Source organism: Piliocolobus tephrosceles, chromosome 13 (genome assembly GCF_002776525.5).
Source record: "Piliocolobus tephrosceles isolate RC106 chromosome 13, ASM277652v3, whole genome shotgun sequence".
NCBI classification, from domain to species: domain Eukaryota; kingdom Metazoa; phylum Chordata; class Mammalia; order Primates; family Cercopithecidae; genus Piliocolobus; species Piliocolobus tephrosceles.
Genome location: NC_045446.1, coordinates 60649718 through 60665683, shown reverse-complemented (window position 1 = coordinate 60665683; position 15966 = coordinate 60649718). Strand labels below are relative to the sequence as shown.

The following is a 15966-nucleotide window of genomic DNA, read 5'->3' as shown; positions in this document are numbered from 1 at the left end:
TAGCAGAAGACAAGAAACAAACAAGATCAGAGCTAACTGAAGGATATTAAAACACAAAATACCATTCAAAAGATTAATGAGTTCAACCCGGCACGGTGACTCACACCTGTCATCCCAGCACTTTGGGAGGCCGAGATGGGTGGATCACAAAAGTCAGGAGATCGAGACCATCCTGGCTAATATGGTGAAACCCCGTCTCTACTAAAATACAAAAAAAAATAGCCAGGCATGGTGGTGGGTGCCTGTTATCCCAGCTACTTGGGAGGCTGAGGGAGGAGAATGGTGTGAACCTGGGAAGCAGAGCTTGCAGTGAGTCGAGATCACGCCAGTGCATGCCAGCCTGGGTGACAGAGTGAGACTCCATCTCAAAAAAAAAAAAAAGAGTAATGAGTCCAAGAACTGGTTTTGTGAAAAAATTAATAAGGTAGACCACTAGCTAAACTAATAAAGAAGACAAGAGAAAAGATCCAAATAAACAGTTAGAAACGAAAAAGGGGTATTATCACTCACCCCACAGAAATACAAATAATCATCAAAAACTACTATGAACATCTCTATGCACATGAACTAGAAAATCTAAAAGAAATGGACAACTTCCTGGACTGCTCATTGTCTTAGGCAAAGAAGACTAGCCATACTTTATTTGAGGGCTCTTTGAGTAGAGTCCTATAAATTCTGGTATTTCTCTCAACTCTATGTCCCCCTTCCCAGAATACAAAGCCCCTTCTGTGATGCCTCCTTTGCTTCTTTTGGTTGTATCTGTGTTATATCTGAACATATGGCTCCAGAGAATCCCAAGAAGGAGAAAAAGCTAATCCAAAATCCAAGGTCTGAAGAAGACAGATAAGACCTTTGGATGAATATCTTTTCATAAAGTTGAGAAGATGTGAAGAACCCAAGAATCCACTGGAGAAACAGCCCCTAGTCACTGCAAGCAGTCCAGACCTCTGTTGGAGTATATCATCACAGCAGCAAAACTTCTATGTTCTTAATATCTGTGTGGTTTTTGTTTTTGTTTTTGTTTTTTGTTTTCCTCAGAGACAGAATCTCACTCAGTCACCAACGCTACAGAGCACGGGTGTCATTATTGCTCATTGCAACCTTGAAATCCTGGGCTCAAGTAATCCTCTTATTTCAGCCTCATGGGTTACTGGGACTACAGATGCAAGCCATTGTGCCCAGCTTGCCTCTTTACTTTAATTTTAATTGATCAATTTGTTTTTCAGACCTCTTGTTATCTTTAATCTTTTTTCACCTCTGATTTGACCTCCCAGTTTTCAAATACTTGATTTAATGGGAGACTTTCCCCTAGCTTGTTGATTCCAGAAGTTCAGCTTTATTCTAGGCTTGGCTCCTGTTTAGCATTGCTGCTTTGTGATTGTTCTGGTTCATGAAATATAAGTCTCTGAAATTTTCTACTTATCAATATTGCCATTTATGAAATCCTTATAAACAAATAAGAAAGAAGACTCTCAGAAATATATGGAGAGACTGAGGTTAGAGTTGAGCAAGGCCTGAAATTTTGTCACAACTAATCTAGTTAAAGGAATGTTGATTGACTGAGAAAACACTAAATTTCTGTCTATTTCAAAGAGAAAGACTTGATAATGGTTCTATGGATCTGTAAGATCAGTTTTAATAGAATAACTTTTTTTTTTTTTTTTTAATGGAGTCTCACACTGTGGCCTGGGCTGGAATGCAGTGTCAGGGTATCAGCTCACTGCAACCTCTGCCTCCCAGCATCAAGTGATTCTCCTACCTCAGCCTCCCAAGTTGCTGGGATTACATGCGCCCGCCACCATGCCAGGCTAATTTTTTATATTTTTAGTAGAAACGAGGTTTCACTATGTTGGCCAGGCTAATCTCGAACTCCTCACCTTGTAATCCACTGGTCTAGGCCTCCCAAAGTGCTGGGATTACAGGCGTGAGCCACCGCTCCCAGCCTAGAATAACTTCTTAAATTGCTTTTATTGTTGACTGAATTTATTTCTCTCTTGATAGCTTCTACTTTGGGTTGATAATTAAAAACCACTCTTATCTCTAAGATTATATACATGTCTTTCCATATTATTATTCTAGATTTTCATGACTGGATTTTACTTTCACACCTAATTGTGTAATCGATTGTGGTGTATACAGTTAAGCATTTCACTTTACTCTTTCCAAAGAGTGTAGTTGTTCAATTACTATTTGTTTTTTATTTCCAAGCTAAATTTAAAAGCTATATTTTTATGTATCAGATTATTATATTTTAGTGAGATTTAGTTTTTGGATTTCTATTTATTTCACTATCTGACTTACACATGAGTGATATTAATTTTATATGCTTTTAGAATGAAGAAAATGAAACCATTTTTAGATAAACCAAAAGTAACAAGGTATTTCCAGCAGAAAGAGATAATATTAAGGATACTCAGAAAAAAATAGAATAAACTTAGAGGGAAGATTAGCAATGAAGAAAAGCATGTAAAACGTTTTGTAAATAAGTGTAAACATTTCTTCACTATTTAATAATAATAAGAAGAAATCTTAGGAGTAAAACTATACAAAATATCTAAAATATATATATAGATAGATAGATAGATAGATAGATAGATAGATAGATAGATAGGGAAGGGAAAAATGAAGATAAAGTGCTAAAATTTATTGTACTGTTTTGGAAAGTAGTAAACAGTCAAATGAATATTTGTGTCTGAAAAATCAAGAATGCAATTGTAGTCATCGAGATGCATTTTTTTATTTTGTAGTTTTTTTATTCATGTGATATATATTTTGTCCCTTTTTATTATTCTTCAACTTTATTGTGGTATGATTCACAAATAAAAATTATATATATTTAAGGTGTACAACATGATGTTTTAATATATGTACACCTTGTGAAAGGATTACCACAATCAAGTTAATTAACATACACATTATCTCACATAGTTACCTTTTTCTTGTGGTAAGCACTTTTAAGATCTACTCTCGGTTAGGCCCAGTAGCTCATATCTGTAATCCCAGCACTTTGGGTGGCCAAGGCAGGCAGACCAGCCTGATCAACATGGAGAAACCCCATCTCTACTAAAAATACAAAATTAGCTGGGCTTGGTGTCGCATGCCTGTAATCCTAGCTACTCGGGAGGCTGAGGCAGGAGATCTGCTTGAACCCGGGAGGCAGAGGTTGCAGTGAGCCAAGATCTTGCCATTGCACTCCCGCCTGGACAACAAGAGCAAAACTCCATCTCAAAAAAAAAAAAAAAAAAAAAAAAAAAAAAAAAAAAAAAAAATTCCAGTCTCTTTGCAAATTTTAAATATACACACAGTACAATTAACTACAGTCATGATGCTGTACATTAGATATCTAGAATTTATTCATCCCACATAACTGAAATTGTATAACCCTTGAATAATAGTTTCCTGATTCTCCCACTCCCAACCCCTGGAAATCACACCTCTACTCTTTGTTTCCATGAGTTTCGCTTTTTTAGATTTCACATATGAGCAAGATTGTGCAGTATTTGTCTTTTTGTCTTATTTTCCTTAGTGTTACATCCTCCAGGTTCATCAATTCTGCCATAAATGGCAGGATTTCTTTCTTTTTAATTTTTTTCTTTTCCCATTTTTAATTTTTTGTTTGCTATGGAATCATATGAGTTTCTTATATGTTTTGAATATTAACCAAAATATATAATAAATATTTGATTTGCAAATATGCCATTTCATGGGTCACCTTTCATTTGTTGATTGTTTTCTTTTTTGTGTGGAGATTTTTTTAGTTTGATGTAGCCTCACTTCTTTATTTTTCCTTTTGTTGCCTTTGCTTCTCATATCAAATTCAAAAAATGACTGCAACATGAACATTAGAATTTTCTTCTTATGACTTCTTTAAAAATTTTTATGGTTTTAGGTCTTAGTTGAAATCTTTAACTCATTTTGAAATTTTTTTTTATGGTGTAAGACAAGGTCTGATTTCATTTCACTTTGAGGGCTTCACCCTCTCATATCATAAAATTCTATATACCCTTCTATCATCACGTATTACTGATTATACGCCTTGATTTCAGAATCTTGCCAACTAGATTCAGAATTCGACTAGGAGAGAGGACAAGGTCCACCTGAGACTCATATTTTATTTCCAGAATCTAGCATCTACCTACCTAGGTATTGAATAAGAAAATGAAGTTAAGGTTGTTGATGGTAACACTATGCTAGTAACTGCAGAGCCAGAAGCACCGTAAGGGGCACGATAAGGGAGCGACCAGACCTCTAATCACTTACCAATCTTAAACATCCTAAGGAAGAATGGGACTTCCATTTGGCGTGGGCCTATGACAGGGTAATAAAGCAACAGTGAACATCAAGCTACAAGAAGCCCCCTTTCACATTCTTCTCAGTCCTACATTTTCACTCTAAGCCCAGTCCTCCCAAAGCTGACTGTGAAAGAGTGAAAGTTCCAGGAGACTAGCATTGCAGATTCCAGAGCACTGTTAGTGGGGGAGGCAGGGAAGAAGGGCTCACAGTACAGGCAAACCATGGCCCCCTGTTTTTCCTTCTTCAAATAGACCTCTATAACACAACAGAGACAACTAAGGCTAAGTGGCCAGGCGAGGAGAAACCATCTGGCCATAAAACATGGAAGGAACACTTTAGGGGAAAAGTAATATCTCTAAACAAGAGAACTAAGTGGAATCAAGGCTGAGAGGTGCAGGATAAGCAAACGAATAGTGAAAAGACATTCATGAAGACAGCTAAAACAATAAGTAATGTAAAATATAACATAGCAAAACTTTAACCTCCAAGTCAAACCTCCACTTGAATCCTTTTCTAAGGGGTGAATAAGGCATAGGCATCAGGGGCTGTTGCCAACATGCATTAGTTGTTTGCAGCCTCACCTTCTTTCATGGAGTTCATGATATAGTGTATTTTCCCAAGATTTGAACTAGCTCTTCATTTCTTTATGTTTTAAATGCACTGACCTCCCACATGCACTTTTAGGTAAAATATTCAGAAATAATTTAAATACACCATTGCAATGAAAATAAATGTTTTTTATTAGGCAGAATCCAGATCCTCGAGGCCCTTCATAATATCCCCCAGTTTAGCAGTTGGACTTTGGGAACAAAGGAACCTTTGGTAGAAATTGGACAGCAAGAAAGTGAGCTTAGTGGTACTTGTGGGCCAGGGCATTAGCCACACCAGCCACCACTTTCTGATAGGCAGCCTGCACTTGCGGGGTGAATTCTTTGCCAAAGTGATGGGCCAGCACACACACCAGCACGTTGCCCAGGAGCTGTGGGAGGGAGACAAGTGATATGAACATGATTAGCAAAAGGGCCTAGCTTGGACTCAGAATAATCCAGCCTTATCTCAACCATAAAATAAAAGCAGAATGATCACTGGATTATAGCTGCCATTAGCAATATGAAACCTCTTACATCAGTTACAATTTATATGCAGAAATATTCTACTTATGTGCAGAAATATTTATATGCAGAGATATTGCTATTGCCTTAACCCAGAAATTATCACTGTTATTCTTTAGAATGGTGCAAAGAAGCACGATACATTGTATGGTTATTGCCTTGAAAGAAAGAGTTTAGGGGAAGTATTAGAAATAAAATAAACAAAAAAGTATATTAAAACAAGAAAGCATTTTTAAAAATTACAAAAGCAAAATTACCCTGATTTGGTCAATATGCGATGTGTACACATATTAAAATATTATGCTTTAATCAATAAATATGTATAATGATTATGTATTAATTAAAAAGAAAGAAAATAAAGTAGGTAGATTATGAATATGCAAATAACAACACATATATTCCAAATAGTAGTGTACTAGGCAGACCGTGTAAGCTGTTTTTTTTAAGTTACTTAATGTATCTCAAAGATATTTCCTTTTGTTATACACAGCATTAAGACATTAAGTATAATAATAAAAATTGCGGAGAAGAAAAAAAAGAAAGCAAGAATTAAACACAAAAGAAAACAATTGTTATGAACAGCAAATAAAAGAAACTAAATGATCCTGAGAGTTCCACACTGATGCAATCATTTGTCTCTTTCCCATTCTAAACTGTACCCTGATACTTATCCTCTTCCTATGATATGAAGTTAATCATAGAAAAGAAGGGGAAAGAAAACATCAAGGGTCCCATAGACTCACCTTGAAGTTCTCAGGATCCACATGCAGCTTGTCACAGTGCAGCTCACTCAGCTGGGCAAAGGTGCCCTTGAGGTTGTCCAGGTGAGCCAGGCCATCACTAAAGGCACCGAGCACTTTCTTACCATGAGCCTTCACCTTAGCATTGCCCATAACAGCATCAGGAGTGGACAGATCCCCAAAGGAGTCAAAGAACCTCTGGGTCCAAGGGTAGACCACCAGCAGCCTAAGGGTGGGAAAATAGCCCAATAGAGTCAGTGCCTATCAGAAACCCAAGAGTCTTCTATGTCTCCACATGCCCAGCTTCTATTTGCCTCCTTAAGCCTGTCTTGTAACCTTGATACCAACCTGCCCAGGGCCTCACCACCAACTTCATCCACGTTCACCTTGCCCCACAGGTTGGTAACGGCAGCCTTCTCATCAGGAGTCAGATGCACCATGGTGTCTATTTGAGGTTGCTAGTGAACACAGTTGTGTCAGAAGCAAGTGTAAGCAATAGATGGCTCTGCCCTGACTTTTATGCCCAGCCCTGGCTCCTGCCCTCCCTGCTCCTGGGAGTAGATTGGCCAACTGTAGGGTGTGGCTCCACAGGGTGAGGTCTAAATGATGACAGCCATACCTGTCCTTAGCTCTTCTGGCACTGGCTTAGGAGTTGGACTTCAAACCCTCAGCCCTCCCTCTAAGACATATCTCTTGGCCCCATACCATCAGTACAAATTGCTACTAAAAACATCCTCCTTTGTAAGTGTATTTACCTAATATTTGGAATCACACCTTGGTAAGCATATTGAAGATCGCTTTCCCAATTTTCTTATTACACAAATAAGAAATTGATACACTAAAAGTGGAACAGTTTTGCCTACCATAATTCAGCTTAGGGATATATAGATTGATTTCTTCCTGTGTCTCCAGAATATGCAAAATACTTACCGGACAGAATGGATGAAAACTCTACCTCAGTTCTAAGCATATCTTCTCCTGATTTGGATTAAAATCTTCTGGTAAGAAAAGAAAATATATATATATGTGCATTCATTCATTTGTTGTTGTTTTGTTTTTCTTAATTTGCTCATGTATGCTAATAAATTATGTCTAAAAATAGAATAAATACAAATCAATGTGTTCTGTGCAATAATTACTTATTAGGTTTTGGGAAATGAGAGATAAAAAATTAGAGACCCCTTAATGCAGTAAAAAATACAAATAAAGAAAAAGTCACTTATAACCCAAAGTGTGACTAACAATGGGGTAATCAGTGGTGTCAAATAGGAGGTTAACTGGGGACATCTAACTGTTTCTGCTTGGACTAATCTGCAAATGTGTCTTGGGGAACAAAGAAGCTTCTGTGACTTAAAAAGTAGTGGTAGGAAGGGAAAAGGTCTTCCAGACTTGGCTCAGATTATTTTTTCCTCTAGTCCACCAAGAACACTGAGTTTTAAAATCATTTCCTTGATTCAAGTTCCTATTTCTCTTTATGTTTTGTTTGTTTAAACCTCCTTTACTAAAATGTACTCTTCTATCTCTATAGCTTTCCAACATGATCTCCTTTCTCCCATCCTCCTGCACCTTTTCCCGCTTATACTAAATTAACTCCTCAGGTGAGGAAAAACTTTTGAAGTGCAGAGTTCTGCTTCCTGCTGTTAAAAGATGTAAAGAAAACAGCAAAGGTAGCAAGCATTTCTGAGGTCAGTGTGGAGTCTCCTTGTTCCCTGAGAGCTCTGTCAGTCATTCTGAATCCTGCCCCTACCTGGAAGCCCATGTCCTTTTAGTAAGGAAAGTGTTATACTTTTACTTTCCATGTTTCTCCTACTTCTTCCTTTCAGCTTTAACACTCTGAAACTACAATTACACAAAATAAAATAAAATAAAATAATATAAAATAAATAAAATAAAATAAAATTTAGGTTAACCAAAAGAAACTCGATCCTCTATTTCTAGTTATTGGAAGGAAATTTACAAATTTCTTATTTCCATTGCTTGATTCTCTTAAATACTTTCTCCATTATTGCTAAATAGAGATCTCTCACTTTTTCTACCTGTCTCAACCCTCATCAGGTACTTGTGAAGAAATCTCTCTCTGATTATTCTCACACATGCAGAAAGCGTTTGGTTCTTCTATGGCTATCTGGAGCCTAAGTTAAAAAATTATGCCTATATATGATTATAGAGGTAAGAGAGACAAAGTTCAAGTATTTTCTTTTTATATTCATTCCTCTGTAAAAAACTAAAGCAATGAGGATCTAGCAACGTGTATTCCTGAGAAAAGATTTCACATGTTGAATCCTGGGAAAAGAGGTCTTTAAAATATTTTAAACGTTAAAACATATAGATTTGACTTGACTCTTAGATTTTGGATTTTATCTTATTAAATTTAAACCTGCATTAGCATTAGCATTGTACTAGATTCAGACTGTTTTCAAGACCCTATTTCATATCCCTGACATAAGAGGCATGTATATGTGAAATAAAGTGTTCTGTGGAAGTTGGAATATGTCTTTTGCAAATATCCCAGGTCAAAGAAAATCCACAGACCTTATGAGATTATAATATAGATTATATTTATATTATTCTGAAAGACCAAACTTGTCAAAGCAACAGCTTTGAAATCCTGATTGGCAGAAATTACCACCTTCTTAAAGACTTACCCTACAACTTCTTATGCTCAGAAATAGTTTTCCTAAGTTTTTCTATTTTGTTTTCTTGCTTAAATGATGAACTATGGATCCTTCTCTTGTGTTGGCAACTGCTGCAGATACCATCATCCTGGCTTCAAGGCAAGAGTTGCTTTTCCAATGGTAGTTACTTATTGTGACTAGAGTGTGATGCAGACTTTTCTTTCTATTACCCATAATCCTGCAGGGACAAGGCTGCAAGCTATACTAAGACCATCAAAAGCCCAGGCATACCAGACAAAAATAAGTTTCAAGAAGTGATAAATAGTGCAAATTTGGTTTTGGTCAGAGCCTCAGTTTCAAATCTAAATCAGCATTCAAAGTTCCTGAAAAACTACTCAAGCTCACTGACATCTTCACAATTGTGAGCTTGCTTCTGCTCTGTGAATGGATACCACAGTAGGTGCAGGTCTATTCTACTTTTATTCCAGCCCCACTGACCACTACACGCGCACACACACACACACAAGTCCTCAACAAAGAGACAGCGAGAGAGACAGTGGTCCATTTCCTTTACTCCAGTCTATTAATCTTTCTTTTATTTTTATTTTTATTTTTATTATACTTTAAGTTCTAGGGTACATGTGCATAACGTGCAGGTTTGTTACATATATATACCTGTGCCATGTTGGTGTGCTGCACCCCTACTGGGTATATACCCAAAGGATTATAAATTATTCTACTACAAAGACACATGCACACGTATATTTATTGCGGCACTATTCACAACAGCAAAGACTTGGAATCAACCCAAATGTCCATCAGTGACAGACTGGATTAAGAAAATGTGACACATATACACCATGGAATACTATGCAGCCATAAAAAAGGATGAGTTTGCGTCCTTTGTAGGGACATGGATGCAGCTGGAAACCATCATTCTTAGCAAACTATCACAAGAAGAGAAAACCAAACACCGCATGTTCTCACTCATAGGTGGGAACTGAACAATGAGTTCACTTGGACTCGGGAAGGGGAACATCACACACTGGGGCCTATCATGGGGAGGGGGGAGGGGGAAGGGATTGCACTGGGGAGTTGTACCTGATATTAATCTTTCTTAAGTCCTAATATTTTATACCAGAACGAGCCTAGTCTGAGTATACTTAGAGGATGAATATTAACTTCCTCCATGAAAATCATGACACTCATCTATGGGAGTGTGGTTTTATCATTTGTTTCAAAAGCAGCACTCAACTAGAGTATTTTTATACATGCTCTACTATTTAACCTAAAATTCCCCAGGTGAAACATTTTAGCAATCTACTGTATATGTTCCTAGGTCAAGCACAGTCTAGCTACTTGCTGCAGACTTCTCTCCCAGATACACAATCTCTCAGTAAACACAATTCAGCCATCTTCTCAGAATTAATTAATTAAAATGAAATAAAAATGCCCCAAGAAAACCGGAACCCATAGAAACAAACTGCATACACACAAAATAGTTTGGAAATAGGATAGTTTAGTCCACTTTAAAAAGTTGTATTTCTTACCAAAAAGCAATAAAGTCGACATAGACACAACTTTGCTAAAGTATATACATAATTATTACAGAGAAATTTATATTTCAGTCTACACGTTGTTCATCAATATTTCCTCCACTGGGTTCAGATTATCATTCAGAATTAGCTTTTTTTTAAACCTCATTAAGTGAGCCATGATGTGTCAATTTATGGAGAGCAGAGGGACAGACTCCAGATAAATTTGAGACTGCATCTCTTTAGAGGTAGAATCTTGGCTTCAGTCTGAACACCCTTTACAAACATGTAAGCATTAATTTAGAAGACTGCTCTGAAGCTCAAGAGATGGATGATTTAGGAGATTATTATGCTAAATTATCCTGACATTAAATTATTTTATTTTAAAATGTTTGTGAACTCAAATTCACATTATTGTGTCCTCTCCTCCATTCTTCCCTCCCTCTCTTTCTCTCACACACACACAGACACACACACATACACACATGCACCCTTTCATTCAGACATATTGAGCGCGGTTTATAAAGCAATGCCATGGCGAGAAAAGGAAAACAACCTTTTGATAAATTATCAAATAAAATTAAAGTCAAATCTTGAGGAATTAATTCCACTCCTATACTTTGTTTTCACTTTTATTTTAAATTTGGGGGTACATGTACAACTTATATAGGTAAATTGCATGTCACTGGGTTTTGATGTACAGATTATTTCATCATTCAGCTAATAAACTTAGTACCCAATAGGTACTTTATTCATCCTCTCCCTCTTCCCACCCTCAACCCTCAAGTGGACCTGCTTGTCTGTTGATCTCTTCTTTGTGTCCATGTGTATCATCATTTAGTTCCCACACTCCTAGACTCTTGCAGAAGCTCTACTCTAACAAATAATTTTAATATAACAACAAGGTGCCAAGTCGTTTTTCATCTCTTGACCTCCTTATTCTCAATATGAAGATAGCAATGACTGGCCTATAGTAATTGTTTGTGCTCGGCAATGTCCCATCCAGGTGATGTTCTCATGAATTCTCCGGTATTGGGATTTTTAAGGCCAACGTTTTGCCTAGATTTAGTAATGGTGTAGGAATAGAAGAAGGTTTAGTAAGCTATATTTGCTATGGTTTTGACTTTTGGAGAAAGGAAGGTAGTTTGTTTTTCCCTATCAAGATCATAAGGTCTACAGTCTCTCTTACTGTCTTTCGAGTAACACACAAGTATCTCCTTTTAATATCTTACTCTTATGAGAACTTCCCTGTGCTCAGGAATGTGAAAGTAATCATCCCCAAAATGCCCTGAGTAGCTCTACTTCTGATATGTAAACCAGTGGTTCCTAAATATCCTCTTCAGATATAAAGAGTCCTCAGTGCCTACTATGTATAATGACTTAAGGAAAACACATGGATATAAAAGAGCTTCTGCTGCCAGTCAATTCAAAATATTGTGATCAAAACAGTTAACTATAATGCATTGTCAATATATTCTGGCAGTACAGACAGAGTTACTATGAAAGCACTTTTAAACACAAGGAAACAACAGATTCTGTTTAGGTATTCAAGTAAGGTTAAAATTAATCAACAGGCATATAATACAGATTTATAAAAATGTATACGAGTGAGAAAGTTCTAAAAGTCCTTCTAATTTTACCTATGGCAAAAATGGTGCTCAAAGAAAAAAAAGTACTACCTATGATAAAAAAGGAAATGACTGTTTGGTTGTTTACTGCATGCTGCTTCTTTGTTTGTTGTTGCATTAATGACAAAGAAACACTGTGCAATGGTATGATTCATATTGTCCTCTAGTTCCAGAAGTTCTAGAGCAAAGAATAATCATTGCTTCATTTGCTCATTTACTCATTCATTCATTCATTCATTATTTTCTTGAATAAATATTTTCTTGCTGCCTATAGATGAATTTAATACAAGGCACAGTAGGCATATAAGAAGGTGGAGAATAGGCAGAACTGTTTATAAAGCATGGAGTGTGTGTGTGCATGAAATAAATAAGAAAAATATAAAAAATGGTGTGGGGGAGGGAGGGCTTGGAAAGATTTTTTGGGTAGTATCGAAAAGTTTATTAAGGCTGAGGTCACAAGTAATACATGAGCAATGAATCTTAACCGAAATATGGGAAGATCAGAGGAAATTCTTCACAGAGATGTTCTGGGGCAAGTAAGAGGAGGAGACTATTTCTTGGAGCAGGAACACTTGATGGGGTATAGTATTATGGGCTAACACGTGCAGGCGAAGGAAGTAGGAAGAAAGAGACCATAACACTGTCTTGAGCAATCATTATGCCTTTAACTGAGCACATTATTTTCTCAGTAATTGTTGGAGTTTAATCATATGATTAGCCTTGAGGCTATGTCTTAGGGTTGAGGTCTTCCCTAGAGCCTCTGCAGTGCCAGTATCATCTCTATATGAAGAGTTCTTGATAATTTCTTTTCTTTGGAGGTAGAAATGTCATCCATTAATGCTTTGTACGGTTCCCTTGTTTTTCCCATTTCCCATGTCCTCTTTGTAAAATACACAAGTGCTCCCTATCTGTAGACACTCAGGAACCTTCTTACATACCTGGGCAAGAAAATGAAATAAGTGCAATTAATCAGGAAGTTGAACTGAACGTTCTTTATTAGGTGAAGCCATACCCTTGAAGTAGACGTTGTGTTCCCAAGTTCAGAAAATAGAATCTAGGGAAATAAGGTCTTCTTATGATTATCAGGAAATAATCCAGGACCTCAATGGTACTTGTGAGCCAGGGCATTAGCCACACCAGCCACCACCTTCTGATAGGCAGCCTGCACCTGTGGGGTGAATTCCTTGCCAAAGTTGTGGGCCAGCACACACACCAGCACGTTGCCCAGGAGCTGCGGAGAAAAGGTAGGCAGATACACGCATATGGTTAACAGAGAAATGAAGACTGGCTTCTGAGAAACTGGGCCAACACCCATTTTTTTTCTGCCCAAATCGTAGACACAACTGATCCCCAGGTTATTCCCATCAGCATAAATAAGTACATATATGAATGCATACATATAACATTTATCTATACTATACACACCCTCTATGTACTTAACAATCATATAGTCTATATATGTACATATAGGGTATATATGCTATATAATGCTATATACAAATGAATTCCAAATTAGTTTTAATTTTGTATGTGTATATAGCATATACAAATTAATTACTATAAGCAGATTAATAGATACAAATTAATTGATTAATCACTGTGATGATGGGCTGTCTCCTAATAATGATTCTGTCCCACCTCCAGTGTAATTTTCTAATCTTTCATAATCAAATATTCACTTTCCTTTCCATCCCATTTACTACTGAATTTATAAAATTCCAATTATTCCTTATTGTAAAATGATTTGTAGCCTCTAAAACAGCATTCTATGCCTCTCCTCTTTGAGTTGGAGCCTCTCCCATACCCATGTGGAGAGACAAAAGGATTATTCTAAGTGCAGAATTAGCAGATGAGAGTTGGTGTGCATAATTTGATTTGTGGTTAGAGAAGGAAAAATGAAGGGGGGTGGTTAAGAAAGACAGGATATTAAATAATTTAATTTTAAAAATAGCAAGATTGTGAGGAAGGAAAAAATGCAGAATATTGAAATAAAAAATTAATGAAATTTTAGAAGCATTAAATGATAAAATATAGTAAAATAGACAAAAACGTGGGGGAAGAGCAGCTAGGTAAAAGAACCAAAATGTAAGATTAGAAAGTAAAAAGAGAAAAGTGGAGCATCTCCTGGACTCACCCTGAAGTTCTCAGGATCCACGTGCAGCTTGTCACAGTGCAGCTCACTCAGCTGGGAAAAAGTGCCCTTGAGGTTATCCAGGTGAGCCAGGCCATCACTAAAGGCACCTAGCACCTTCTTGCCATGAGCCTTCACCTTAGGGTTGCCCATAACAGCAGCAGGAGAGGACAGATCCCCAAAAGACTCAAAGAATCTCTGGGTCCAAGGGTAGACCACCAGTAACCTGAGGGTAGGAAAACAGTCCAAGGGACAGAGAGAGTCAGTGCCTATCAGAAACCCAGGAGTCTTCCCTGTCTACACATGCTCAGCTTCCATGTCTCGTAACCTTGATACCAACCTGCCCAGGGCCTCACCACCAACTGCATCCACATTCACTTTGCCCCACAGGGCACTGACAGCAGTCTTCTCCTCAGGAGTCAGATGCACCATAGTGTCTGTTTGAGGTTGCCAGTGAACACGGTTATGTCAGAAGCAAGTGTAAGCAACAGTTGGCTCTGTCCTCCCTTTTATGCTGGTCCTATCCTCCCTACTCCAGTGAGCAGGTTGGTTTAAGATAAGCAGGGTTTCATTGGTTTGTGAGAATGAAAAATGAACCTTCATTCCACTATTCCCTTAACTTGCCCTGAGATTGGCTGCTCTGTCATGTGTGTCTTGACTCAGAAACCCTGTTCTCCTCTACATATCTCTCCAGCACATCTCTTTAGCATTTGTTTCTAAAAATATCCTCGTAGTTTCATTTATGCAGAAGTGTTTTAGTCTAATATAGTGGAATGTATCTTAGAGTTCAACTTATTTGTTTCTGTCACTTTATACTAAGAAAACGTGTCTAGAGGCAGATGTTTTAACAAGTTGACTCAATATAACGTTCTCCTTTGTCTCTAGGGATTTTTGTCTCCAAGGGAACTTAAAGAGAGTGGAATGGACAAATCTATTGCTGCCATTTAAACTTGCTTGCTTCCTCCTTCTTTTGGCAAATTCTTCCTATAATAAAATTCTTATTTTTTATTATATTGAAATAAATGCCCATTAAAAGAATATTTAAAAACTGAATTGTGGTTATTTACCAGTTATTGAAATAGGTTCAGGAAACATGAATTTTAAGGGTAACATTTTAATGACAGATAAAATCAAATATTATATACAAATATTATGATTGTTTAAAATTATGGTATGACTATAGAAAGAATGCAGAGAAAGTGCCAAGTAGATTTACCATATTCAGCCAGATTAAATTTAATGAAGTTCCCGGGAAAATGCTAGTACAGAAAGTTTTACAACTGTGTTCTTAAAAAAAATGTGGAATTAGACCCAGGAATGAAGAGCCCAGCAGTTTTTCACTCTTTTCTGAATTCAAATAATGCCACAGTGGCAGACAAATACACACCTATGAGCATATCCAAAAGGAAGGATTGAGGGAAAGAGAGGAGGAGGTCAATCCTTTCCTAGTGAAAGGAAAGAAGGAAGAGGGGAAGAGAGAGGATGGAATGGTTAGAGGAGAAGAGGGAAAAACAAATAATGGAGAGGAGAGGAGGAAAAAGGAGGGGAGAGGAGAGGAGAAGGGATAGGGAAGAGAAAGAGAAAGGGAAGGGAAGAGAGGAAAGAAGAGAAGGGAAGAGAGGAAAGAAGAGAAGAGGAGAGAAAAGAAAAGAAGAGAGAGAGGAAGGGAAGGGAAAAAAGAGGAAAAAAGAGACAAGAGAAGAGATAAGACTGACAGTTCAAATTTTGGTAATAATATGGATCAATAGAAACTCTCAAACTCTGCTGGTGAGAGTGTACAATAGTATAACCCCTTTGGAAAACATTTAATAGTATCCACCAAAGCTGGATACATGATAAATCTATTACATAGCAATTGCATTTTTAGATATTCAGAAACACATGCATGTGTGTATCCAAAGATGTGTATAGA

At 37.2% G+C, this 15966-nt stretch overlaps 2 protein-coding genes and 1 long non-coding RNA gene across 3 annotated transcripts in view; 1 reads left to right on the top strand and 2 right to left on the bottom strand.

Moving 5' to 3' along the window:
* Positions 1-5009: 5009 nt before the first annotated feature.
* Positions 5010-6755, bottom strand: HBB (hemoglobin subunit beta). The gene is made up of 3 exons (XM_023209613.1): positions 6494-6755; positions 6149-6371; positions 5010-5272 (listed from the first exon to the last, which is right to left on the bottom strand). Exons 1-3 carry the CDS (start codon positions 6583-6585, stop codon positions 5144-5146), a joined length of 444 nt encoding a protein of 147 aa, XP_023065381.1. The 5' UTR covers positions 6586-6755; the 3' UTR covers positions 5010-5143.
* A 30-nt stretch (positions 6756-6785) lies between these two features.
* Positions 6786-15966, top strand: part of LOC111540935 — a 112742-nt gene continuing 103561 nt past the window's right edge. The window contains exons 1-2 of the long non-coding RNA XR_002731120.2: positions 6786-6923; positions 7058-7146. This is a non-coding gene — a long non-coding RNA (uncharacterized LOC111540935). The remainder of the gene's footprint in view (positions 6924-7057; positions 7147-15966) is intronic.
* LOC111540931 (hemoglobin subunit delta) lies at positions 12901-14701 on the bottom strand. The gene is made up of 3 exons (XM_023209614.1): positions 14395-14701; positions 14058-14280; positions 12901-13154 (listed from the first exon to the last, which is right to left on the bottom strand). The coding sequence occupies exons 1-3, from the start codon at positions 14484-14486 to the stop codon at positions 13026-13028; spliced, it is 444 nt and encodes a 147-aa protein (XP_023065382.1). The 5' UTR covers positions 14487-14701; the 3' UTR covers positions 12901-13025.

What these genes read in the sequence shown, in the direction of transcription:
- HBB (XM_023209613.1), bottom strand. Translation starts at nt 6,585, where the DNA reads ATGGTGCATCTGACTCCTGATGAGAAGGCTGCCGTTACCAACCTGTGG. An exon ending in GGTGGTGAGGCCCTGGGCAG is followed by an intron (nt 6,372 to 6,493) that starts GTTGGTATCAAG and finishes TCCCACCCTTAG; the next exon opens with GCTGCTGGTGGTCTACCCTT. An exon ending in TGGATCCTGAGAACTTCAAG is followed by an intron (nt 5,273 to 6,148) that starts GTGAGTCTATGG and finishes TCCCTCCCACAG; the next exon opens with CTCCTGGGCAACGTGCTGGT.
- LOC111540931 (XM_023209614.1), bottom strand. Translation starts at nt 14,486, where the DNA reads ATGGTGCATCTGACTCCTGAGGAGAAGACTGCTGTCAGTGCCCTGTGG. An exon ending in GGTGGTGAGGCCCTGGGCAG is followed by an intron (nt 14,281 to 14,394) that starts GTTGGTATCAAG and finishes TCCTACCCTCAG; the next exon opens with GTTACTGGTGGTCTACCCTT. An exon ending in TGGATCCTGAGAACTTCAGG is followed by an intron (nt 13,155 to 14,057) that starts GTGAGTCCAGGA and finishes TTTTCTCCGCAG; the next exon opens with CTCCTGGGCAACGTGCTGGT.